We start from the raw sequence: 24726 nt of genomic DNA, 5'->3' as shown, positions 1-24726 counted from the left end.
TCACCACCAGGTGTTGTTATTTGCTCACGGATGTTCAAGATTTTACGCAAAGCGGTGCTGGCGCGCTGGAAAAAAAAATCAGTGACGAGCCTTACAGGGCTTCATGAGATGCAAAGCAACCGTGAATGGGCAATATGTTCATATAAAACCACTTGAGCTCTAAATTGGAACTTTTTTTTTAACTCTAGGACGAGCCGAAGGTGAATTCGGGAATTTCGATGTCTGTGATTGTCCATGTCAAGCCACCATCATTTGTCGACATCTCGCCAGTGACACCCTGAGCTTTTCCCATGGTCTGGTCGTAGTTGGGATCCGCCTTGTCCAGTGTGATCGTAGTATCAATCCATTTGTGTGCCGCAACGGTACCGCAATCCTCCGCAGCGCACTCGACAGCGCTGCCCCATCCCATAGCCTGGCCGTCGTCGGTTGACAGCGTGGACACTTGTCGGCCATTAACCGAAACAATCTGTGTATAGTTGCCGGTTGCGTCGTCAAACTTGTCTGTAATACATCATCAGTGACTGGAAAGCAGAATGAAAAACAACCCTAACTACTCACAGTACATGGTAATCTTGTCGGCCTCTTGTGCCCTCTCTCCTTTCGCCTGAATCGGCATTTGAGTGGTCTCAGATGTGCTCACGAGCGTGTAGGCGTATATGTCCCAGTCATTTGCGTTGACATTGTCCGCGATGGATTGGATTAGGTCACCATTCGAAGTTCCCATTCCAACCCATAGTGCGGTATCACCTGACGATCCAGTTGGAGCCTTCGGGAGTACGAGTGTCGAGTTGGCTTCACGGATCCAAGAGCCAGCACCAACAGGGCCGGTGCTAAAGGCTGGTCCGAATGCCGCGTTCACCGAAGATGTGAGCACAGCAGTGGTGAGGACGGAGAGAATTTGGCGTGAAGATGGCATCTTGATTTGTTATTTGTAGCGAGTGACGTATCGTGTGTTGTGAAAGTATTGCTTAGTGGTGTGGTGGTACAGATAGCAAGAGAGTGATCGCCCTTGAAGCTTACACATATCCAACCTTTTATGGTCTTAAAACAATTCTCAAAACTGGTAGAGGTGGAGTTGGTAGACAGGCCTCTTGTTCCTGTCATACGAAATCCATCGTACCCTCGAACATCGGTGCATTGCATCCGACCAGACTTTGAGCCCTCAGACCATTCTTCGAAACTCGAGCTCGGAATATTTAGTAAATCCCCGATGCATTGGTTGAGTTCGTGTATATGTGGAGCGTTTTTACACAGTCACGCATCGTCTCAGAGGTGGAAATTCTCGCGCAAGCTCACTCCGACCCTGGTATCAATGTCGTGTGTTTCACGACTGGGACTTGCTGTTGGTCTGTGGGAGTGGGTCGTTCGTTTCAACTACCGACGAACCTTGCGTTGCGTCATAGCCAAAAAACCACGCTCCGAGGCCCTCGATGTGGCTTCAATCCACCGTCTACCTTTCTAGGGTTGGACGGTCACTGTCCTTCCCGCAGGCATTCTCTCGTTCTCGTGGTCGCGGTCATCATGCCGCATTTGGGCCACAGCATCATGGATTGCGTCTCCATGTCTTCGCATGAACTTGTAATCCAAAGGAAACTTGGGCTTTCGTATGCTTTTAGGATTTCCCGACTTAGACGAGTCAGTGTAGTTTCGGTCTGATGTAGATTAGCATCGCAGGTCGTAATTTAGCTTTTTCGGTGCTTGATTACTGAGATATCACACCATGCTCTTCAACAGACTCTGCTGTCTTGATGCATGCTATGCAAAACGGCCTGAGCGACTGGAGTGTTTTTCAATCACGACAATCTAGCGTTCCGCATCCATAGTATTTCGCAGCCTGGTATTACATTGCTGGATCTGCTGTTAGAAGATTTCTCCCTGCTACCGACAGTTAATCAAGCGCTTGAATTGTTGATCTTCCGCAATTGTAGCTCGAAGGGCGTGGTCCGTAGTAGACATCCGTTCAGCGTTGCTTGAGTGCAAGATATACAGCTCTAACCTCCGGCGGCTGGGCATCACGGAGAGTGCGATATTGTTGCACTGATAAGTAAACGAGAAGATCTGGATGCTAGTCATTGGCATGGCGATGTAACAGTAGATTGTTGAGTGAAAGAAGCAAGAATGGTGCCGGCTGCGGGAAGCGCCTTGACACGAACCGGGAAGAACGCGACGCGTCTCGATATTCCCCACCTGGTATGCATGCATGCCACGGCCGCTTGTGGGCAAACCACCGCAGCGACACAACGCTCTTCCGGGAAGCAGCTTATGTTGATGGCTATGCCTGCATCAATATTGTTCCAGCTCTTGCAGCCCCTCAGGCTGCGGTGGCTCGGCTTCGGCTCTCCACGGTGCTGGCCGAATCGGGAGTCTGCGATAACAAGTAATGACGACACAGCTATCGCGCTCATCCAGTCCCGAACACATCAGAAGATGCTATCATGAGAATCCTGCGATACGATATACTGCTTTACGGTACTAGTCTCGCGGGCCTGAAACCCCTTCTATCCATAGTACGCGGGCTGTATCCGGACGCTAATGCAACGACCCAATACAGGCGAACATCGCATGCAGCAGCCTGACCTAGGCGCAATCTTTTACATAAGCAATGTGTACAATACAGCGATGCGAATTGTTCCGTCTTACTCACGGCCAGGAAACACCACAAAACTTCAGGCCTCCATCAGCTTACAGCCCATGCCAGGCAGGTATTGACCACTGCTTTTATGAAGACCGGTCAGCATCAGTAGCAAAGCATAGCAACAACGTAATCCCTTGTCCAGACATCGCTTCGAACTTCAACGACGCCTGAAAATATGACTACATTCCTCCTCCGCGACATCCGCATCTTTACTGGCGAAGAGACCATCGACGAAGGGTTCGTTCATGTACAAAATGGCAAGATCAAGGCCCTCGGTCGGATGAGTGATGCGCCGCTCGATCCAGTAAAAACCTACTCCAAACCAGGACATACTGTTCTTCCAGGGTTGATTGACTGTCACATCCATGCAGACAAGGCCGATCCAGAAGCCCTGCCTCAAGCTCTACGCTTTGGTGTGACTACCGTGTGCGACATGCACAACGAGTTAGAGAACGTACAAAAGCTGAAGAAGCAGACCATGGAACCCGACACCGCTTCGTACAAGACGGCAGGCCAGGCTGCTACTATTGAGAATGGCTGGCCTATACCTGTCATCACAGCCCATGACAAGACTCCAGAGACCGCAGCGGCGATTGCGAAATGGCCAAAACTGACGGACCGGGATAGTGTGGTGGAGTATCTAGAATGGACTGGGAGGGAGATGCAACCAGATTACATCAAACTCATGCACGAGAGCGGAACTGCCATGGGTCAGAACTTTAGTTATCCTTCGGTCGAACTGCAAAGTACGATCATTTCAGAGGCCAAAAAGCGGGGATACTTGACCGTTGCACATGCTCTATCCATGCAAGATACACTCGATGTTCTCAATGCAGGTGTCGACGGTCTCACACATACGTTCCTCGACCAGCTGCCGACCCAAGAGCTAGTAGATGCATACAAAAGAAACAACGCATGGGTCAACCCGACACTTGCTGCGATAGGCAGTCTGACGACGGAGGGGAAAGAGCTGCAGCATCGATTTGCACATGATCCCAGGGTAGAAGGATTGATCAACGAAGATCGTGTAGGCAACATGTGCAGGTGCATGGGCTTTGCTGCTGGGAAAGGGAAAGTGGAGATCGCATATCAAGGCGTGAAAAGATTGAGAGAAGCAGGGGTCGACATTGTGTGGTAAGTGATACTTTTATACCCAGAAGTTCAAATTGCTCACAAGATTTAGTGGAAGTGATTCCGCAGGTCCTGCAGTAGGGACGGCATTTGGCCTGTCGATGCATCACGAATTGTACCTTCTCGTAAACAAGGTTGACATGACACCTGCCGAGGCTTTGCGCTCGGCCACAAGCCTGATCGCCAAACGCTTCAAATTCACGGATCGTGGTCGCTTGGCTGAGGGGCTGAACGCAGATTTGTTACTGGTAGAAGGAAACCCACTTGAAGACATTGATGCGACTCTAAATATCCGCGGTGTTTGGCGGGAAGGCAGTCTTTGTAGCACGTATCTTGCAAAGCTTGAAGCTGGTGTCGAGCCCCTGATGGGTTGATTGGGCAAACCAGTGTTTAATGTTGCAGGGCTTGGTTTTACGCTATATAATCGCTCTGCAAACCGAGTTATACTTTCATGTATTTCAGTTCTGTCTAAGAGACAAAGCTACGAACATACTGTATGTAGTATCCACAATTTAACTCTATATGATTGCTGAACGCTTGAAGACAAAACAAAGCCATCTATGAGTGTCACTCTAGAAGATACGCGATGTTCTCAATATGCAGGAGCGTTGATTACGAAGCACGTTTGGGCGTCGCGCTTCAGGTGCCGGACAAAATTCCGTCTTTTATCCCCGTGCCGTCCGTCAGCGTCATCGTTGTCGGCAGTCTGACTTCTCCATCAACGTGTAGGAGGCAACTCCTGGCATCAAGATACTCCCTCAAGAAGATCGCGAAGATGTCTCCATCTGTAAGATTGAGTTCCCGTCTCTAAGCATTGCAGTTACCATGACGACCCCAGGGATTGTACTAGACTAGCCCTGACCGCTAACACTTGCAAGAGCACCAGCCATGATTTTGCTGAGAAAGACGGCCAATTTCGTCGGAAACCCTCAGCGTTCCGCAGCCTCATCTCTTCTGATCCAAACTCGGAGTTCCCAGCAGAGAAAGATCGATATGCCCTTTACATCCACATGGGCTGTCCTTGGGCGCATCGCACGAACTTGGTGCGCAGTTTGAAAGGACTTGAGCAGGTTGTGCAGTTGATTGTGTGGGATACCTCCCTGGTACATGAGAAGAAGGGATGGGGTATGTCCGGCAAACCCGGGTTCGAGAAAGAGCCACTCTATGGTTATACGAACTTGAGGCAGCTGTACGAAAGGGCCAATCCGGACTACGAAGGGCGTTACCTCGTCCCAACGCTGTGGGATAAGAAAAGACGTGAGATTCAAGGGTTCCGACGCAAGATCAATATGCACTGACTTGCTTGCAGAAACAATTGTAAACAACGAGTCTAGTGAGATCATCCGGATGTTTTATACCGAGTTCGATGCGCTCATCCCAGAACATCTCCGAGAGTCTAGTAAGGGCGACAAAGCTATCTTGCCAGACCACTTGCGCAAGGATATCGACGCCATGAACGAGTGGGTGTACGATACGATTAACAATGGCGTAAGCAGAATCCCTGTACGAACTGCATGTGAAACATACACTGAAATCATGAATCTACATTAGGTATATAAGACTGGTTTTGCGCAGAGTCAGGAGGCATACGAAGAGCACGTCTACCCCGTTTTCGAGTCTCTCGATCGTTTGGAGGAACACCTTTGCCAATCAGGCCACGGGCCGTATTTGTTCGGCGATCACATCACTGAGGCAGATATCAGGTTGTATCCCACACTCATCAGATTCGATGTTGCATACTTCACAATCTTCAAATGCAACCTAAAGATGATCCGGTATGAATACCCGCAGCTCCACGATTGGCTGCGCAGGTTGTACTGGGATGAGAGTGAAGCGACAAACTACGGTGCTTTCAAGAAGACAGTTGACTTTCAAGCGGTATGTATATAGACGAGCGAGAGAGGTACTTGTTGCTAACTCACTTCTAGTACAAGGAGGGATACTCGAATGCTACGAAGGCGAAGATCGTACCTGCAGGACCGAAACCTGAGATCATGCCCTTATAGATTCTTCAGCCTGCTACTACCGTGGAGAACAATCAAGCAGTTTCTGCGATGGAATGCGCTGCACTGTGTAGTGGCCAAAGGTAAGATCATGCGAGCGTACCTAGGTAAAGACCATTCAGAGAGCGGCTGCTAGCGTTCTTACTGCTTTTGGATTAGTCTCTGACCAGCGCCCCGTCTCCAACCTGCCTTCTATTTCGGTCGTTCATTTCTTACACCAGACGTACAGTAACCGCGTTTTCAAATACTGTCGTGCAATGATTTCGTCACTTGTTCTGGTGACCTTTTTCCTTGGTACAGCCGGCAGACATATCTCATTACAAATGTGCACAGCACTGTGCAATTTCCTACTCATTACTCATCTCGGTGCGCGGATGCTTACTACGAACGCCGAAGCAGCGAACTGAAGATGCCCTAGTGTTGCACATTTGAAATCTAGTGAACTGTGCATTGGCGACCATAGTCAACGAAATTGATATATTATATGAGACATCCCACCATCATGGCGATACCACGGCACATTCATCGGACCTCCGCATACTCTCTGATATTCAGTACCCACTCCGATAAGCACTTGTGATCACGACAACTCCTTCATAAGACCGTCTTCCAGGTATCTGCAGTGATATCTTGATGATTCAAGATGCCTCACGCCATCGCCGACGTTGTTGACGTCTCGCCCAACCTTCACATACGTTCCAAACTGAAACCAAAGTCGCAGAGTCACGAGGCGAGATCCCTATCAATTCAGCTAGATCGATACCAATTACACTACGAAGACTCGCAACTAGCGCAAACCATCCACCGGCAGCTGTCAGCGATGTTGAAGAACGCCCAGAGACCAATCACAAAGGTTTTATCGCTTGGTCTAGGTAGTCTTCTGGTTGCTAAGGGACAGTCAAGGAGGTTGAAGCAACTCGTCATCTTGTTAGCAATCCGAGACATCCTGCGGCAGAAACTGGACATATCGATACAAGTGTACGCCCAAGACCCAACATTCACGAGGAAAGATGAGTCGTTCTTGGAAAACTTGGGTATCCGAATCCTTCGAACGCCTTCCGGTTCGGAGCTTGGCGAGGCCTCGATTGTTCTCGATACTTCAACATTGGTATATTCACCATTCCTAACTCTGGAAGCATATGGACAGCTATTGGGAGACGAAAGGTCGGTGCAATATCTATTTGGAGATGACTTCGATGCGTTGTTATATAAATGGCCAAAACAGAGTGCTGAGCGGATGGAGGTAGAAGAGATAGTGAAGAATGGCTTGGGATCATATCGGAGAAGACCAGTTATTGATGAAGATTTTTGGACAACGGAAGACAGCACGTTTCCCATGGCCATATATGAGAGATCAAGGAAGAGCAGGAAGAGAATGCAGAACGCAAATTTATGAAGAAAGACTATTCGTTAAGACACATGTCATTTGGCCTCATTACAAACTCTTGCCAAACTGGGGATCTCATTCCCTCCTCTGTAAATCGGGCTGACGCTGCGTCTCCTGTGATATATATGGCGAGTATTTCGTAAAATGCTACAATGTTCTTTTTTGGCGGATCGACTTGAGAGGTATACTAAGAGAGTAAGAAGGGCTGCGACGAGAAGGATCACCAGAACTGCGTATTGACTTACCAAGCAGATCTAGAGAGGGGGAGGTATAAGCTCGAGGCACAAGCGTAGTTGGTTTGCCAAAGAGCATCACATCATCGTAGGTCTGATGACACGTAAGTCGATCCAGCCTGAAATCTGTTCGAGTCGAAGCGGGATAGTTTTTTGCAGAAAGGCTTTAGACTGCTCATGCCGTTGGACCAAGTCTGATCAATAGCTACTGCGTACCTGATGCAGCAATGCGTCGACTACCTTGAGCTTCCTGTCTCCACTTTGTGTTTAATGCCAAAATTCAGACCCATGGCTTGATTACACTTCAGTGGAGCTGCAGCAACGTTTGTAGTTTCTTTGCATTGCGAGCGGATATTATCGGTATGTGATCTTGTCCGGCAATGGCCCTGCTACCGTGTCCGTCCGCTGCGACTCTATCGCATCCGCCTCGACGGGCCCTGTAATATCCTGATGTGTTTGTCCAAATACGACAGGTTGTGGCTTCGCATAGTGCTGCCTCGTTTCCTGCGCAAAGCCTGTGTTTACGTCTTCAGTGCCTTCGACCTTGCTGTCCTGTCTGCTCACAACACCATGCTCTCCGAATGCGACAGGGTCTCTGCCCACCCAGCCCGTGCTTCTCAGCTTGTCCGTTTTCTCGATGACCTTCCTGCAGACATCGCGGTGGGCTTGCTCCATCTTGCCCTTTACAAACGGCATCAGCCACCATGCGCAGCTAACTTCGACGTCTTCTACGAGCACCCATTGCGCATCGCCCACGCCCATGCCTTCGCCCTCGACCTCGCTGCCCGCCTCGCCGTTTGCGACGACTCTAAATTCGGCCCTAACTATCACGCCTGCCGCTGCATCAGCGCGCGTCTTTATGCCCTGCCTCGTATCCTGGAAGCAACTTGGGAAGGTGATGTACTTCTTCCCATACTGCCCAATGCCGGGAAACAAGGTTATGCACTCGGTGACGTGGTATGTCGTGATGGGGTATTGGTCGGGCGGGTACCAGTACGTGTCTTTGAGGGTCGAGGGGGCAGTGCTGGGCGCTTTCTCGTGCCCGCAGGTGAGGGCTTGGAGCGTGAGGGCTGTCTCGTGGTTGTGCAACGCGGCGATGACCCAGGCGGGGGACATGTGAGGTGGGATGTGGTGCGCCACGTGTAGGTTGTGTTTTGCGCTCATTGTAGAAGCGCGTTTCTCGAGACGCAAAGAGGACGAGGTTTAGGAGACCAGAACTCGTGCTCGTCGGACTAGTAAGACTGGCGGTATAGAAAGGATGGTGTTTTCGAGGCCAGCTGCGAGGTATTGAAGATGACGATTAACGACTACGATTACTACGTGCTATACAAGGTGGGTATCAGTGTCTTCACAGGATGTCAAAGGAAGAAAATAAAAGGGAGAATATGTGCGAACCACGAAGCTGCAGGGCGAGTAGCTGATGCATATTGCGTTGCTGACTGAGGCGCTACTATCTTCAGCGCTGGAGCTGAAACAAAAGCATGGGTGTGACGCGACAAACAGAGTCCGGCGGTAAACGTCATCAACGTGCCGCCCTAATCCGTATATGGCAAAGATCCATGTTCAAGCTCACCATCTTTCCAAAGTCGACTTTGGTAACCTGTGCGCGTTGGACATGAATCGGCCAAGATCATATAGCTGTTGAAGGTATGATTGAAAGCTAGCGATGCGTTGAGACGATTCAGAGCAACCGTGAAAAGACTGCAATATCAGGACGCGCTGCGGAAAGAGTACGCTCAGACGCCTTGGTCACCCTTGGTGGCCTATATAGTATACCGAAACCCAGCCTGCCCTTCATTTTCGTCCATAGGCTCGCCGTTCGCTCTTTGTCGATCAACCACCTTATTTCTCTTCACAAAATACGTAGTAGTGCAGCACAGCACTAACAAGATGTAGATTTGGAGGCCGGTTGTCACCCAAAGCCCAGTAATGTATGTGGGTGCCTCCGTTTGCTTGAACGTCGTCGATGCGAGGATGCCGCCAATTGCACCGAAGCCAATCTGAAGAGCGCTTCCAACGGACCGCTTACTTTGGCCTCGAATATTGTTGCTCTGATACGCAAGGATAGCCGGGACGTTGCCCTGGCAGCCACATACCCCGAGGAATGAGCCAAAGTATCTTGCCCCATTGTTTTCGGCGTATGCAACTATCATGAGACCGATTATGGCAAGGACTGATTGAGCGGCGATGACGGGAGCACGCACACGGTACTTGTCCCCTAGCCATGCGAATCCGAACGCTGTGATCATCGCGAACAAACTGGGAGGTGCTGAAAGGGCGTTGGCTTGCCCAGCAGAATAGCCCATGCCGAGGAGGATGACGGGGAGGAAGTAACTGAAGGCGTATGCGGGCATCGTCGTCGACATGAAGAGCGTGGCGTATGCCCAAAGCCTCAGGTCCTTTAGATGTTGGAAGAACTTAGCCCAGGTCAGAGGATCCGCTACTGAGTCGCCACGATCGTCTTCTATACGCTGCATGATAACAGCGGCCTCGGTGGAGGTGAGAAACCCTTTCTTCTCGGCTTTATCGGGAAAGTCCAAGATGATGAACCAGGCTGCGATTGCAACTAGACAGGTGATGATCCCTTCGATTATGAATATCCTAAATTTGGGTATGTGAAGTCAGTACATATCTCGCATACAGTTCGTACAGGGTATATATTACCATCTCCAGCCTCGAATACCACCGACGCCTTCCATCTGCATGAGGCCGTATGCAAGGATATTTGCAAGGCCACCAATACCGACTGAGAAGAGATAAAAGCCACCAAGTCTGCGTGTCCTGTAAGCTACTGCTACCATAATACGGGTTAATGAGGGTCGCATACCGCTTTTGTGTTTCATAGCGACGGTACCAGCAAGTGATGAGATATACACAACCGGGGAAGAAGCCCGCCTCGAACGCTCCGAGCAACACACGGCATATGGCGAGCGATATCCAACTCTCGACGAAGCCCTGCCCTATCATGACAGCGCCCCACGACACAGCGATAAAGGCCAGCCAGTTGGCACTCCCAACTTTTCGAAGGACGATGTTAGACGGAAGTTCGAGCAGGAAGTACGTAGGAAAGAAGAGGACCAAGACGATGGTATATCGATCACCGATCTGGAGGTCAAGATCTGTCCCCATTCCAGCAACACGCGCATTGGAAATCTGTCAATTCTCTTCTCAGCAAAGTTTCCCTGAACACGGGGACTAGAAAAGGATTTGAACTCACGTTCGTGCGATCTATCAGCGCGATAGAGTAAAGTGCGCCCAAGATTGGTAGAAGTCTCCAATCGACTTTGCGAATCAACCTCTTCTCTTCAATCTGATCGTAAGCGTAATCCGCGGCATTGCTGTCTGTAGCTGGCGGGCTGTACGCTTCCTTGTGAACAGTGTTTTGTTTGTACTCGTCATCGCTATTCATGGTGGGCAAAGGAGTACTGGTTTAGTTTCTCCTCGAGAAGGATCAAAAAGAAAGGAGGAGATCGTCACAGGGAGACGAGCAGTTGTAGATTATTCTGGCAGTCATGCATCCACTTATATTGATAAGACGATGACGCCTACCGAGGCAAGTTCCGGATTCCAAGCAGAGCGCTGTCTTTAAAGGTCTGGAGGCTTCGTGGCTGGGCATGCCGTGTGTTCCATTCGATCGGTCGTATAGCTAACGTATATCGAGCCTAATGGTCATTTCGTAATTCAAGTACAGATCCATAGGGGTCGGATAGACGAGGATCATGGTTCAATGAGATCTGTACCAAGCTACCAAAAGATCCGGACCTGTAAGAAAAAAGCCTTGGACCAGGAGAAAAGGCCTGGAGAGGATACTGCTCCTTGTGCCAATTGACCCCGAAGTGCCAACGTTGCCTTACCTCGCGGAATTACTGTCATGCCGAGATGCCAACACCGAGAACCGTCCAATGATGATGGTAGGAGAAAATGAGCGCAGATCTCATGTCCAGTAAAAACACCGAGCAAGTCAGTGCTCAGCCTGTCTGGGCGTGCAACGGCGGGTTGGCCATTTTGCGGGGTTATTCTTGGGCCGTCTTGAGGCTCTTAGCCATGTGGTGGGGTTTCCAAGCGCACGTTTGGGGCGCGTGCCGGCGGCGGAACTATGAAATGACAGCTCTAGTATATCACATCGTGAAGATGGTGTCATTGGTGAAGAATTGTTGATAGCTAGTTAGGGAGAAAGGCGCGAACAACAACTTCGTCGAACGTCTGGGCTCGACTATCTTCAGTGCTGTTCCAATGACATTGAAGGCTTGCATGGGTGCCGCGACATGGACTTGGGGTAGACGAGAAGGACGCGGTTGGGGTTCGCGCAAGATGAGAAGGGAAACGCGGAGGTTTAGCGCCACAGGCGCCTTGGCGTGGAAGGCCCGGATGCGAAAGGAGGTGCTCATGTCCGCACACTCTTCTGTGCACTACCATCACTTACGGGCCGCCACTCATCAGCATCGCGAAGCGCTTGTAACTGTTGTCTCCGCAGTTGTGCATTGCGTTGTCATGACCCTTCACGACGTTCGACAACGCGTCCTGAAGCCAGCATAAGCCTGTAATAGGTGGTTTCTTTCTACCACATGCATTTGTAGTACTCGAAGACCTCAGTACTGATGATCACACAGACTCGAAACAACGCTTGCAATCTCCAATTTCTTTCCTCTTGTCGTTTTGTCATACTGGACACGTCCAGTGCATGGCAGCGTATCGTTACGTAGAAGGGTTGCCACGATCGGTACTCACAAACACGACCAGTACAGCAGCGAATCTGATAATGTCAGTCGACTGCCACTTCTTCAAGCTCATGATACGTACGCGGATGTCACGGCAAATACCTCAGCTCGCTTGGCATTGGCAAAGAACGTCAAACAGAAGCTCATTCCCACATTGAAGGCTGCGATCGTCCACAGCTTCGCTTTGAGTGACTCAAGCTGGATCAACACAAGAATAGATGCAATAGGTAGCATGGCTGCGATCATGGAAGTGACCCAAAGTGTGATCTTTACCACGGTAGTATCGTAGTACACTTTTCGACCAAGATGGTGATCTCCCTTGGTGAAGACACCCATGCCGTACTTGAAGAGATATATTGCGCGCTCGGAAACCACACGAGAAAACTTGTCAGGAATATCACGCGGATGGACGCAGACAATATCAGGAGGATGGTTGTCAGCATCGCCTGTTTTACCCCAAATATCTACATCTATGCCGGTCATATGTTCAGGAGCCATATTTTCGCCTTCCAAAAAGCTTTGGAGATCGTGAAGATCAAAACGATCAGGCGCTTTGAGCTGGTGAAGAATCGAGATCTGAATAAGCGCTTTGTCTAATATTTCACAAAATTAGCAACGGTTTCATGTACCGGATGTTATCGTACTTACTGTATTGGTTCAGCTTCTCGTGCATCTTTATAATCAGTTTGAACTGCTCTGACTGCTCTCCATGCGGTTCCTTCAACATGCACTGGTAATCAGTCGCGTACTCAGATCTTTTGCCGCTAGTGCTTTTGTTGTCTTGCTGCTCAAGCCAAAACAAATTCTTTTCCATTGCACACAGCTCGGCCTGGAGATACAACAAATGTCTTGCATTGAGTCCGTCAAATCGACGATAAATGCCGGTTTCAGGCTTGAATGAGATGCGTTCAGATAATCGAGGATAGCCGACGGGGTGGTGCATCCATGCTGGCAGGTAAAGCGGAGCTTTCGTGGAGTCTCTTTTGACTCTTTCTGTGGCTTTCTCTAACATGTTGGTAATTCTTGAAGGAAATTAGTATAAAGGGCACGCTGACGCCTAGCAGCGTGCAGAAAGCGTTGCTTTAAGGATCGCTCTCGAGTTGTACACTGGCGTACCTTGTTACAATTACACTGCGTTCTGTGACTCTGTCTGTGTAAAGCTTCCCCAGCAAGTTGTCGTGCGCCAGTCCCCGGTCGTACCACAGGATTAGATGTTTGCTACAAATCGACAAGCATAGTGCGACCATGATCTGTGGCTGGAGCATGGCGCTTACATTTTGTAACAGCTGCGACCAGGATGTAAAAAATACCCTGAACATGTAATCTTCGCTGTGAGTACGCCTCAAATTATACTTTGGCTCCGACACTAGAGGAATGGCGTTACTTTTGTTTTACGGCAAGTCCGGCAGTCTACGCGCTTAGATCGGTCATGATTCAGGAAGGGTCTAACTCAAACCGGATATAAATTGTATTCTCGGCTCCTCTCGAGATTCAACCTTTATTTACTTATACGCCCATGAAAGCCATAGCCCTATTTTACGTCGAGTCTGCGTCCCAAGACTAGTATATACATATCTGATGCCATTACAGGCAGGCTTCAACATGCGGAAGCAGCAAGAGCATCACCGTATGTAGCATAGATCTAACAGCAACACATTTTACATCGGCGAGGTTAGGCGTCGACTTACAACTCGTTATATTGTGAAATAACTGCCAACTCATGACCACGTCTGGTGGAAGATGTGCGTGTGAAAATGTTGTCGTCCGATGACTTAGAGAAAGCAAGCAGACAGGATATATAATACTCTCATAGCGGTTCCTGAGTACCTGATACCAAATCTACCAGAGACGCAGAAACGAGATATTGCTAGCAATGACATCGTATGGATCGCAGAAGAATATCGGGAAGAAACTATTCCCAAGTAAAGGTCATAGCGGTTCTCGTGAACCCCCTGACAAGCCGGATACACTTGAAAATCTCAAAAGCGCTGAAGATAAGAAAGCAGAAAAGGCAGCTCGGAGGCAATTTAAGATGGTAATCAAACCTGGTTGGAGTTGCGGCGGCATTTCACCCACAGTTGGCCCTTGCCATATCAACTATTGTGGAAATGATCATCCGCTGAATGTACCATGTGTTAGCAACGATTGTGAGCATAATCGATGTGATCGTTGCTGGGAGGCGCGAATCTTTGATTCGGGTGTGGATAAGTCCGCAACCGGTTGGTTCCATTTTCCGTGCGGGACGTATTATGCTGGTATGGACTCACTCAAGCATTGTACAAGCTGCAACCACTCAGCTGCCGGTAATTTCAGGTATGTATGTCTGTCAAGGCCTTCTCTAGACCCAGATTATCGAGGGAGGAAGATAAATAGACGATGTTATTAGCCATGGATGCGAGTTTCAGGAACGGCATTGAGTGCTTAGCTTCTACAAAAATAACTTGTCTCTCAGGAAAACTGTCTTTGTAAATGCATATAACAGTTCACATGATCGTGCATTATAATGTCAGCATGATTCTCGAACTACCTGGTTGTGTTTAAAGTTTGTGAAGATGACATCCCTTGGTTCATAATCTCATGTTTGATCAACGAGCGCTACTTTTACAGCTGCGAATCTGATCAATTACTAGTACTCTTCGTGGACTACAAAACTGCGCACTTACTTTCTGTGTATGTACTCACGTTGTCGACTCATCCTACGCCCACGTAAAGTGACGCTTTGACTACTATGGAGGTATCCTTTAGTCAGGGTACAGATGCCGCCTTGAACGCTGTAGTCTACTTCAACAGTAGAGATGTTTTGGTATAACTTATGCCAATAGTCTCCAAATCATAACAGTTCGGTATGTTTCCAGCTGAGTGCGACCTAGGCATAGGTAAACGAAGAAACACTGGTCCTACGGGTATTTGGAAATACATGATTGATGTAGAGCCTCGAGTGATGAGGCGATGGTCATGCGTGATGTGCATCACCGGCTTGTGTAAACCTACAGTCCCTTGGTTTAGAAGCTGATGACATCTAGGGCGAGCCGTGGCATATCCATCGGGATTTAGGAATATTGTGGATACCTTTTTGACCAGGTGGAAGTCGCCAACTGTTCTCATTTTTCCCATGAACATTTCCTTCTGATTTGCATATCAATCGCATCGCTCGACGAGCTTGTCAACGCAGAAGCAAGACATTGTTGTAGGAATCGACATCAAAAAGTTAGCAGGGTGTGGTTCGTTTCAATGCAGCATAAGTCATGCGCTGGTGTCGAGTTGAAGGCGTCGTTAATCTTCACGGTTGGGCTTGGGCCTGCCAGCTGAATGAGAAAGTATGTATTAATCGCGAATCTGAAGACCATGTCAAATGGTCCGCTGTCTACGACACCTTTCTATCGAAGAAGAAATCTCTGGAGAAACAAATAAGCATCCTTTTTGACGCATGATCTATCTAGAAGATCTCTTGGTCGTCATACGCCCTCACACTCTCTAGGCGTTCTCTAACCTTCTTCGGATCCTTGCAGACATGCTTACTGTCCCAACCATCACTGCCACCATTGTGGTCGGGAAATGTCGTCTCCAGCCCTTCAAGAGCCATATCCGCGCTACACATGATAGCTTGGCGCATGTAGTCAAAGCAGTGGATCATGTGCCAGTGATGGTCTTCTTCAAGCTCATGACCCGAAGTCATACCGGAATAGACTGCGACGACAGCATAGAGGCAGTGGAGCTGGTGGGTCATGGATGTCGTGAAGACAGTAGCGTTGGGCCAGACGATGGGAGTGGGAAGGTCGTGGTAGTTCTCTGGGTCAGGAATGCTCTGAAAGCCCATGCCGACTGTGTGGGGTGTTAGTGGAACCTTTGAAGAATTCGGATGTTAGGGGAGTTGTACCAGGCAAGAGTTCGTTCCATGCTCGAAGTACTTCGGGCTTGAAGAACTCTGATGTGTTGTAGGGTGCAAATGTCTGATTTATCTCGAACTTGGTGATCTGCGTTGGGACTGCATGGCTGTTAAACTGAGTACGACAGTGGGTCGAATAGTAAGACTCACTGTGTGGGGACCATCCGGTGATATCGCCACCTACATCGTTGGCGCTTGTTGAACGTGCCTTCCACCGTGTTGAGTCGAGCACGCCTTGATCTCTGGCCAGCAACCCGATGATCACGAGCTGCAACCCTATCACCAATATCCATCGCATCGCTGCCACCAGCGGCGGGCACATTATTCTTCTTCTTGACGATGGTGCTCTGCTGTGATATTCGCCTGCTGCCCATTGCTTCTCTCCCCCAACCAAAGATTCAACCTCCGTCGATGAGTCGTCATCATGGTGATGGTCCTGCGAACGTACATCTGCGTAGTGGTGTTGTGGCTCCATCATGTCGATTAGTAAGTCGGTGACGCCAGGTCAATCGTAAACTTGGATATTAAAAACGAAAGTGAGCGCAGCTGAGGAACCAAAGGCAGCGGCGGGCTCCGTACAGATGTACTCGTACGTCAAACATGCTGGCCCACACCGAAACGCTGAGGCTGTGGTTCCTGGTCGGAGCTGTCATTGCCATTCATGGTAGACGCCGGCGACAGCTCGATGGGTAGTTCTAAGCGTGAGTTGAGAACGCTGAAACGGGTTCCTGGATACGCGATACGTGGGCTATGCCAAGTTTCGTTAGATCGCCGGGATGAAACCGAGGATGAATCGCCAAGAGTATGAAGCTATCTCGTCTTCCGCCTCAAGCGAAGATAGCGTGAAACCCAATGCAAACATCGAGCATGAATGTTTGTATGTAGTCAAATGCAGTTGGTGTTGGTTTACATATTATTGAAGCGTATTGCCGGCTTACTGTCCCCTTACTTCGACAAAGTAAAGGGACTTGATAATGACAATTGAACACAATACCAGAGTTGTTACATCAGAGAGGGATAGATTACTTGCGCGATCGAAAGGCACAGAAGAAAGATATGATGGGTCTTGGAGTGAAGCGTAGCGTGGTGTGAGGTAGCTACAAGAGCTAGGAAGCAAGAGGGGAGAATTCGAGAGATCAGATTCTGTGACTAGAGAGGCAAGAATATTTCGATATATCGGTATTTGAGGAAGGCCATTGTGGGTGTGGCGGAATATGCCATACCCGAACTACGATAGGTGGACTACCCGAACATGCATCAGTTTCCGGTCGCACGGTATGACAGCTGTAGCCATGTGATGTCTTGTAGGACTTCATAGTGGGTGTCTACATCGTATTCGTCGATTCCGCAGTGCTGATAGCTGATCTGAGTCAACCCAGCAACACAACATATGGTTAGTGTCGCAGCTACCTGCGCGCATCCGTCGCATTCTCTCAACGGTCCCGTGAGATTACAAACTACACTGGTAAGTCCAGAGATGTAATCTAGGCTTGCGACACAGATGTCGGGCGGGGTCCAGGAAGGAGTAGCCCATCGCATCTAAGCTTTGGCATGCAAACCACGTAGCTCAATGGCCATGGTAACACACACAGCAACAGACTGTGGCGAGATGTATTCACATCCGCGAGTTTGGCTTGTTGTTGCGAATGTCAAGATCAACTCTGCCCACCCGGGATAGCGTTGAAGATGGCGAGTCCGTTGGGGGTCGTTGTCTCTCAGAAGCACGACTCATCGCTTGACACACAAGTCGCTCCTGATGACCCATTTCTCGCCGCCGGTGACCTCACGTCCTTCGTGCAGCATGCAGTCTGCGCCATGTCGATGCAGTAGCGCAAGACCAACTTCAAGGTCGACAACGAGGGGCTCAGGTGGCGGATCCCGACTCTTCTTTCTTGGCAGGTCTGGGTAAAACACCGTCTCTCCACCCATGCAGCCTGTTGCTGGAGAGGTGAGATATATTAACAAGGTCCAGGTGGTACGCGCTGGTACCGGCTGGGAACCAGAGGGCTGGATCATTACATTATTGGAATCATCATCTGACTTTGTTAGCATTTGGTCCATGACTGTAAGATGGCTTTGAACAAGTCGTTCAGTAGGGATGATGTACAATGCTGATCGAAGAACTGGCCCTTGGAGTACCTGTAGATGCGAATATTCTGGTTCAGGCCGAGCACCTCGCCGCCCCACAGGTCCTTCCGCTGTTCTACACTGAGACCAAGCGCCCCTTCCTCAACATCTCCGCTGACCAGCTTTCTTAGCCCGGTCTGGCTCCACAGTCGTTCAGCGAATGCGGGATCATCAATCTGGTAGCGGTCGTTCACGCGCACCGCATCACCTTTCTTAGGCTTTCCGGGCGTAGTCGTCAGTGGTAGTGACGACAGGAAGGAAACGTACGTCTTGCATAGTGACGCCGTGAAGAAGTTGGGGATAGTGACGATCTGCTTGTGAAGCACCTCCTGCAGGGCAAGGTCTTCTTCTGGTACGAGAGGAGTGAAGGCGGGCCAGTTGGGGGGCTGTCTCGCCGGTTCAGACGAGGGCGCTGGCCGGCTAGATGCGCCTTGCTGGGTCTTCTTCTTGGGTGCCATGTAATGGACGCTTACTGGCAAACCGACAGGTAATGCAGATGTCTTGGTTCTGTATTGCTGCGATTGGTGCGGAGGGTGAAAGTTTGGATGGATCGCTCCTTCTACCAAAGAGCGGCCAAGGGTGCCGAAGAGCGCGTTCACTTGCGAGGCTGTATCTTGTTTGGAGAAGTGTACACCCTCTTCCCATAGTCTTTTCACGTCGCGATCCCGCCTGCGCCGTCACTTCTTCTCAACCTGCTCTTGCTGCCACCAGAGTCAAATGCACTGACGATGAATCCAACAGATGGAGATCCAGAGAACGAGGCGCTTTTGCGGCCGCTCAGATTGGAAGATATTTTCGATGCACAGTCGATGTTCATCTCCCAAGCATCAAGTTGGTCTTTCTCATCGGCGCCGGACCGTGTTGCGGAGATGGGTGGCCAAGACCCACGTGCAGCAGGATTAGGCCCGGCGCAAGCCTCTCATGAGCAGCGTCGACCGACATCCTCCGAAGACACCAACCCGCTGCGACAGCACGACGAAGGCCCTTTGCAAACAGAAGACCGCTTAGGCAAGAGCAGCTCCGCCTTCTTCGGACCTCACCTGGCCTGTATGTATTGCGCGACACCGCGACGCGGTTTGCTGGGCGAAAAACAAGCGCGCCGCTAACCACCTGCAGCGGACGGCATCCTAGACCACTATTCCCTCGACTTTGACTTCCCTTTCGCACTCCCCTACGCACTTCCCGACGAAGATGGCGGCGGCAGGATGGCCGTAGCCCCTTCTAACGAGCTTTTACACCATGTCACCCCCGAACATGACACTCCCGACGCCCTTCTCTCGCCTGCCCCCGATAAGCGCATTCCCGACATGGCAGCCGCGACCAGCGATGCGTCGGCCATGCCAGCCCTCGGCGGCGAGAAGCCATCTGCCGACCACAACATGATGGACACAACCCTCACCAACGGATTGCCGCTCCTCGACACATCCATCGACTTTGCGCAGTCCAACAACCTAAATGGCGCCGACATGACTGCCATGCCCATGGACATGACGACCGCCTTCCCGCCCATGAATGCCTTCATGCCGCCCACGACCAATGAGCGCCTCACAGCCTTTGCGCGTCTGCGCTTCGATGACGGCTCCTACTACATGCATACCTATCAGATCACCCTGGGCCGCAATCTCGATCTCGCGCACAGAGACATGAAGCGCCTTATCAAGGCCGAGGCACTGCACGCAAAGGGCCATGTGCAGGCTGCTCGCGAACACTTGACTGGCATGGACGAGGCCAATGCGAAGAAGGACAAGAAGAAGAAGAAACACAAAAAGGGTGGCGCCCGTAGCGTCATCTCCGAGAAGGGCGGCATCCTCAGTGCACCCATCGAGTCGATGCCCATGGAGTACCAGCAGCGTCGCCAGAGCAACGCGTCGCACTCTCTCAGCTCAAACTCACACCCCACGGGCGAATCTGGTGAGGAAAAGCCTGCCGAGCGCGCGCCACAAGACATGATCATGCAGGCCTTCCCCGAAGTACCCGCCCAATTCGACGGCCACGTCCCCGAAGACCCCAACGACTGTCCATTCGTGCCTATACATCCCCAGCAGATCGTAGCCAGGACAGGATCGTTGGGTCCCAAAGGCATATCACGGGAGCATGCCAAGATCTTTTTTGACTTTGACGCGGGTCACTTCTGTATCCATGTCCTGGGTAACAATGGTCTGCATCATGAGGGAGACTTTTATCCCAAGGGTGAAACTGTACCTTTGGATCATGGCGACCACTTGCAGCTGGGTGCTGTGAACATACACTTCTTCCTCCCAGACGTCGCGCTCACAGAGCAGCAACGCCATCGCCAGGAGTCTGGATCGCGACCTATGAGTTTCTCTTTCGAAAATGGGAACGGTCAGTTGGAAAGTGACGAGCATATCAGTTCTGAGAGCGAAGACCAGCAGAGCGTCAACCCGCGCCATGTCTACTACCACCATCCTGTCAGTGACAGCGATGACGATGACGGACTCGCCGATGAAGAAATGGACGATTATGAAGAGCCTGCTCCTAAGCCGCGGCAGAAGACCAGTCTCAAGCTCAAGATCAAGAATCTGCCTCCCGCTCCCTCGAAAGAAAGCAAGAAAGCGCACAAGAGGAAGCATCAGCAGCGCGAACTCACGCCTGAAGAGCCACCAACAAAGAAGGTCAAGCTCAAAGTCAAAGACACTGCGAAGCTCAAGGAAGCGATTCGTGAATCTACGAAGGAGCCCAAAATTCAGAAGGAGCGCAAAGAGCCCAAGGAACCAAAGGAACCCAAAGAGAAGGAAGTTGCGCCGCCCAGAGAGCCCAAGGAACCCAAGGAAACCAAAGAGCCGAAAGACAAGGGCAAAGCACCAGCCAAGACTCCCGCAAAGGCACCTGTCAAGGACGAGACGCCAGTCGAGGAGCCCGTCAAAGATATCCCCATGGCTCCAAAGCCCGAGCAGCCAAGTAAGCCCCCACCGAACGATAGTCCGCCTTTACTACGCAAGCCACACGAAGGCGAACTCGAAGCCGGAGACATCGATGGGCTCATTACGGAGGAGATGGCTCTTCAGCACAATTTGCCACGGAATCTTATCGGTCATGTCGTTGAGAAGCGCAAAGGACCAGGCAGACCGCCCAAGGATGGCATCATGTCAAAGCGCCAGCGTTCGCAGCTCATTAAACAGGCTAAGGATATTGAGAGGGCAAGAGCTGCTGGCATCGACCCAGCTGACATTCCGATCCCGACTATCAAGCCGAAAGCACCCAAACGCAAAGAATCAAATGCTGGCGATGGCGAAGATGATGGAGTTATGGAGACAACGGAGCAGGGCGATGGTAGCTTGTCCAGTCTCCAGAAACAAACGAAGCCCATCAGACCGCCTCGGACGCCTTCACCTGAGATGCGCATTGAAGACTACACCGAGGAACAGCTGCAACGACCCACAGCCAACTATGTTGTACTGATCCACGAGGCGATCTCGTCTTCACCCACTGGCCAGATGAACCTCCAATCCATCTATACTTACATTGAGCGGAAGTATCCTTGGTACAAGTTCAAGACTACTACGAGCGGTTGGCAGTCTAGTGTGCGCCACAACCTTGGTCAGCACGACGCTTTCATGAAGGGTGATAAGGAGGGTAAAGGCTACCTTTGGAGAATCAACCCCGAAGTCTCGATCGAGAAGGAACGCAGGAAGAGGCAAGCCAGTCCTCCTCTTAGCAATGCTCCGCGACAGTACTACCAACCGCCGAATGGATATCAGCCGTATCCCCAGCCTGGATACCCGTATCACCCGGGCATGCCTCATGCGATGCCGCAGCCACCACCACCAAGACTGCCACCTAGTCTCGCGCAACCTCGCTTACCACCCAGCATGGCTCGTAATGAGAGTAATTCAGCTGCATCGAACACGTCTCAGAACGCACCCCATCCATCGCCTTATGCGTCCCCTTGGGGCGGCGGTGGTAACACTGCTGGAAGTCCGCCAGCGCCCAATCCTCCACGACCGTATCCGCAGCCTAACTCGCAGGCTCCGCCAACTTCCTCAGCAGCCGGTTCGAGTGGTCAGTACGGCGTTCTCTATCCTACGGCTGCTCCACAACAATCGCCATACAGCCAACCTCCGGCACCCAGTCCATACGGTGGTCCATATGCTAACACGGGCGCGAGCCCGTATGGCCCTGGTCCGCCTCGTCCCTATGGAGCATATCCACCACAAAGCCAGCAGTCGAATGCTCCTTCGGCGTCGCAGCCACAGCCTTCAGCGTCGCCTTACGGCCCGCCTCCGTCTCAGACGCCCTCACAACCAGGGCCTCCTAACGACGCTTCGGCACCTCATCCGTCTGGACGTTACCCGATTGGAGTTCATCCGGACCTCATTCGCCAGCTCGAAGCGTACCGTCACGTTTACCTTGACAAGAGGCCAGGCCCCGAGGAGCAGAAGAAAGTGGACAATGCTATCAGAGCTTGCGTAGACAGAACCGTACCTGAATCGACATTGACGGACCAAGAAAGAAAGTTGCTTATATCCATCTGCGGCGTGGAGAGCATTAACAAACATGTCAAGAGGGCACCTGATGTCAAAGATGAAGATGAAGCGAGTACTGCGGCAGCGTTCGCCGCAGCAGGTGCAGCGGCAAACACGATGGCTCAGCAATACCAACCAGCACCACAGTCTGCAAATCCGACAGGCACCGCATCCCCAGCACCGACGCGCGAGAACAGCGAACCGCAGAAGTTTACGCCAAACATGACTGGTGCATCACCAGCTCCTCCCATGGCACCTTCACATCGTCCGAGCGTCGAGCCCATCACGCCTGTGCCCGGTTCGCCAGCAGTTCAAAATGGCACCCCGCTGCGACGTCCAATGACCGAGTTGACCGCAGACAGCGCACCCGGCGCAGAAGAAGCCAAGAAGACGGAGAACAGTCAAGATACATCGAAGAAAGCTGAGTAGCTTTTGTTCTTACGGCGCCTTTTCTATTCTTAATACGCTCGTTTTCAAAACTTCCTCGCCTGGCCTCTGCCTATGCGTGTCACTTGTTTCTCTCCCCTCTACTCGGCGTTCCAAGCCTGTTTGGAGCTAGCTAGCATTTGAGTTTGGCGTTTTAGGCGGAAGCATTTTGGCTTTGCCAACATTGATACCCTTGACAGCGTAGCTTGGTTGGGGGTTCTACCAAAAGTGAAATTTCGCGTAGGTTTTTACGTCGAATATGGGATATATGCGTTATGGTATACATGACTGTTTCGAGTAGATAGATGATAGCGACAAGCAGCGGTAGCATCGCATCGGCCATAAAAATGATATACAATTCTATAAACTTTGGGTGTCTGGTCATGATCGTGTAGTATGTGGTGTGTTGATACGGTACAGTGCTGCCTAGCCCGGCAACTTGTTTCCAATGTAGCAGAGAAAGCACCCTCTTTCAATCTCGACGCGCGTTCAAGAGCACAATTATTTAAGCATTTATGGATGCCTGGTCTGATAAGCTGTTGCCTAATGGGGTACTTTTGCGGTCGGAAACATGGCGCACAGTACACAGCTGTAGCTGATGAAATAATGAAGCTTTATACGCAAAAAAAAAAGGCCAAACGGTAAAGAGTCTGGTATTGCCTGCGTATCTCGTAGGTAGAGTAGGTGCCTCGACACAAATCCAAAGCCCAAATGCTGCGATTATATATAGAAAAGAAGAAGCTTAAGCCCAAGATGCCGCTTCTGCTGATGTCGCCGTACGCCTGAAAACCCCGCCACTCGGATTCGCTATGCTCATTTGATAGCAATAGGTTGAGCTGGCACAGCCGCTTACATGGCCATCTCAGCCTGTAGCTTCCGCAACTCCTCCTCTTCGTCGTCCTCTTCAACCCGCTGTGGTGCCTTGGGGTTGGTACTTGGTGCCTGTGGTAGCTTCTGTGACGATGGGGCATCGTGGATGGGCACGTTGCCAGTGTTGAGCATTTGCTCGTCGAGCTTTTCTTGTTGTAGCTCTGCGAGTTCCTCGTCCAGTTCGTCTTCGTCGATGCCGTTGGAGGTGACGCCCGAGGTGATGGCTTCGCTAATCTCTTCGCCGATTGCGTGTTGCTCGCGGAGGTCCTCCCTGCCCACATGATTAGCAAACTATTCGGTGAGGCTTGTCTTGTGCAAAAAGCGTACATGACATTGTCGACCTTGTCGATGGTCAGGCCGGAGTGTATCTGCTTCATGGCGTTTCCTGCATTCTTCATGGCATCCAGCGTCTCCTTGTTGATATTGGCCGTCTCGATGGAGTAGATCTCCCTTTCTAGCGTCATGATCTGTGAACTGGTCTGCTCGAGTGAGTGCTCGAACTGCTTCTTTCGCCGTAACGCCGACTTGGCAGCTATGGCAGGCGTCAGCGACAACAGCAGAAAGCGGGATGCATGCGAACTTGCCTTGCTTGTTGGTAGAAACGTATTTTCGCGCCAGCGCATCTTGCTCATCCATCTGATTTTGCAGGTGCTTCTCCCGCTTGTTCAGCATCTCAAGTTGGCCTCGAAGCTGGAGGATGGCCTTCTTTGGCGCCTCCTTCTTCGCCTGGCCACCGCCAAACCAGCCCAGGCCCCAGCCGCTCATGTTGAAGTAGTTCTGGAGGTCTTCAGTTAGCAACCTTGGTTCGCTTGACGCTATCGCAAGC

At 50.9% G+C, this 24726-nt stretch overlaps 11 protein-coding genes across 11 annotated transcripts; 4 read left to right on the top strand and 7 right to left on the bottom strand.

The window, feature by feature from the left end:
• Positions 1-184: 184 nt before the first annotated feature.
• On the bottom strand, positions 185-916 carry CC77DRAFT_1004979 (hypothetical protein; the record flags this gene model as incomplete). The annotated part of the gene is made up of 2 exons (XM_018523314.1): positions 185-501; positions 559-916. The coding sequence occupies 2 exons, from the start codon at positions 914-916 to the stop codon at positions 185-187; spliced, it is 675 nt and encodes a 224-aa protein (XP_018390785.1).
• Positions 917-2810: 1894 nt separating this feature from the next.
• CC77DRAFT_926458 (hypothetical protein) lies at positions 2811-4140 on the top strand (the record flags this gene model as incomplete). The annotated part of the gene is made up of 2 exons (XM_018533928.1): positions 2811-3769; positions 3819-4140. The coding sequence occupies 2 exons, from the start codon at positions 2811-2813 to the stop codon at positions 4138-4140; spliced, it is 1281 nt and encodes a 426-aa protein (XP_018390784.1).
• A 212-nt stretch (positions 4141-4352) lies between these two features.
• Positions 4353-5772, top strand: CC77DRAFT_1057147 (hypothetical protein; the record flags this gene model as incomplete). Its single annotated transcript, XM_018527981.1, has 5 exons — positions 4353-4553; positions 4645-5023; positions 5076-5254; positions 5318-5644; positions 5695-5772. The coding sequence occupies 5 exons, from the start codon at positions 4353-4355 to the stop codon at positions 5770-5772; spliced, it is 1164 nt and encodes a 387-aa protein (XP_018390783.1).
• A 493-nt stretch (positions 5773-6265) lies between these two features.
• CC77DRAFT_317518 (hypothetical protein) lies at positions 6266-7533 on the top strand. The gene is made up of 2 exons (XM_018531228.1): positions 6266-7340; positions 7402-7533. The coding sequence occupies exon 1, from the start codon at positions 6413-6415 to the stop codon at positions 7163-7165; it is 753 nt and encodes a 250-aa protein (XP_018390782.1). The 5' UTR covers positions 6266-6412; the 3' UTR covers positions 7166-7340; positions 7402-7533.
• A 72-nt stretch (positions 7534-7605) lies between these two features.
• CC77DRAFT_317491 (hypothetical protein) lies at positions 7606-8873 on the bottom strand. The gene is made up of 2 exons (XM_018531227.1): positions 8785-8873; positions 7606-8712 (listed from the first exon to the last, which is right to left on the bottom strand). Exon 2 carries the CDS (start codon positions 8551-8553, stop codon positions 7744-7746), a length of 810 nt encoding a protein of 269 aa, XP_018390781.1. The 5' UTR covers positions 8554-8712; positions 8785-8873; the 3' UTR covers positions 7606-7743.
• A 1-nt stretch (position 8874) lies between these two features.
• On the bottom strand, positions 8875-11210 carry CC77DRAFT_317490 (phthalate transporter-like protein). Its single transcript, XM_018531226.1, has 4 exons — positions 10607-11210; positions 10217-10542; positions 10054-10161; positions 8875-9990 (listed from the first exon to the last, which is right to left on the bottom strand). The coding sequence occupies exons 1-4, from the start codon at positions 10796-10798 to the stop codon at positions 9153-9155; spliced, it is 1464 nt and encodes a 487-aa protein (XP_018390780.1). The 5' UTR covers positions 10799-11210; the 3' UTR covers positions 8875-9152.
• A 966-nt stretch (positions 11211-12176) lies between these two features.
• CC77DRAFT_926336 (hypothetical protein) lies at positions 12177-13119 on the bottom strand (the record flags this gene model as incomplete). Its single annotated transcript, XM_018533917.1, has 2 exons — positions 12177-12700; positions 12756-13119. The coding sequence occupies 2 exons, from the start codon at positions 13117-13119 to the stop codon at positions 12177-12179; spliced, it is 888 nt and encodes a 295-aa protein (XP_018390779.1).
• A 2411-nt stretch (positions 13120-15530) lies between these two features.
• On the bottom strand, positions 15531-16860 carry CC77DRAFT_317440 (hypothetical protein). Its single transcript, XM_018531223.1, has 3 exons — positions 16144-16860; positions 15985-16092; positions 15531-15929 (listed from the first exon to the last, which is right to left on the bottom strand). The coding sequence occupies exons 1-3, from the start codon at positions 16469-16471 to the stop codon at positions 15544-15546; spliced, it is 822 nt and encodes a 273-aa protein (XP_018390778.1). The 5' UTR covers positions 16472-16860; the 3' UTR covers positions 15531-15543.
• A 680-nt stretch (positions 16861-17540) lies between these two features.
• CC77DRAFT_317456 (hypothetical protein) lies at positions 17541-18675 on the bottom strand. Its single transcript, XM_018531224.1, has 2 exons — positions 18101-18675; positions 17541-18029 (listed from the first exon to the last, which is right to left on the bottom strand). The coding sequence occupies exons 1-2, from the start codon at positions 18576-18578 to the stop codon at positions 17722-17724; spliced, it is 786 nt and encodes a 261-aa protein (XP_018390777.1). The 5' UTR covers positions 18579-18675; the 3' UTR covers positions 17541-17721.
• A 380-nt stretch (positions 18676-19055) lies between these two features.
• CC77DRAFT_980518 (hypothetical protein) lies at positions 19056-23384 on the top strand. The gene is made up of 2 exons (XM_018536062.1): positions 19056-19167; positions 19237-23384. Exon 2 carries the CDS (start codon positions 19326-19328, stop codon positions 23031-23033), a length of 3708 nt encoding a protein of 1235 aa, XP_018390776.1. The 5' UTR covers positions 19056-19167; positions 19237-19325; the 3' UTR covers positions 23034-23384.
• A 495-nt stretch (positions 23385-23879) lies between these two features.
• CC77DRAFT_1027908 (hypothetical protein) lies at positions 23880-24665 on the bottom strand (the record flags this gene model as incomplete). The annotated part of the gene is made up of 3 exons (XM_018526403.1): positions 23880-24171; positions 24228-24432; positions 24485-24665. The coding sequence occupies 3 exons, from the start codon at positions 24663-24665 to the stop codon at positions 23880-23882; spliced, it is 678 nt and encodes a 225-aa protein (XP_018390775.1).
• Between the last annotated feature and the right edge of the window lie 61 nt (positions 24666-24726).

Source organism: Alternaria alternata, assembly GCF_001642055.1.
Source record: "Alternaria alternata strain SRC1lrK2f unplaced genomic scaffold CC77scaffold_2, whole genome shotgun sequence".
Classification (NCBI taxonomy): Eukaryota; Fungi; Ascomycota; class Dothideomycetes; order Pleosporales; family Pleosporaceae; genus Alternaria; species Alternaria alternata.
The sequence above is the reverse complement of the archived record's forward strand: the minus strand, read 5'-3'. Positions and strand labels throughout refer to the sequence as shown.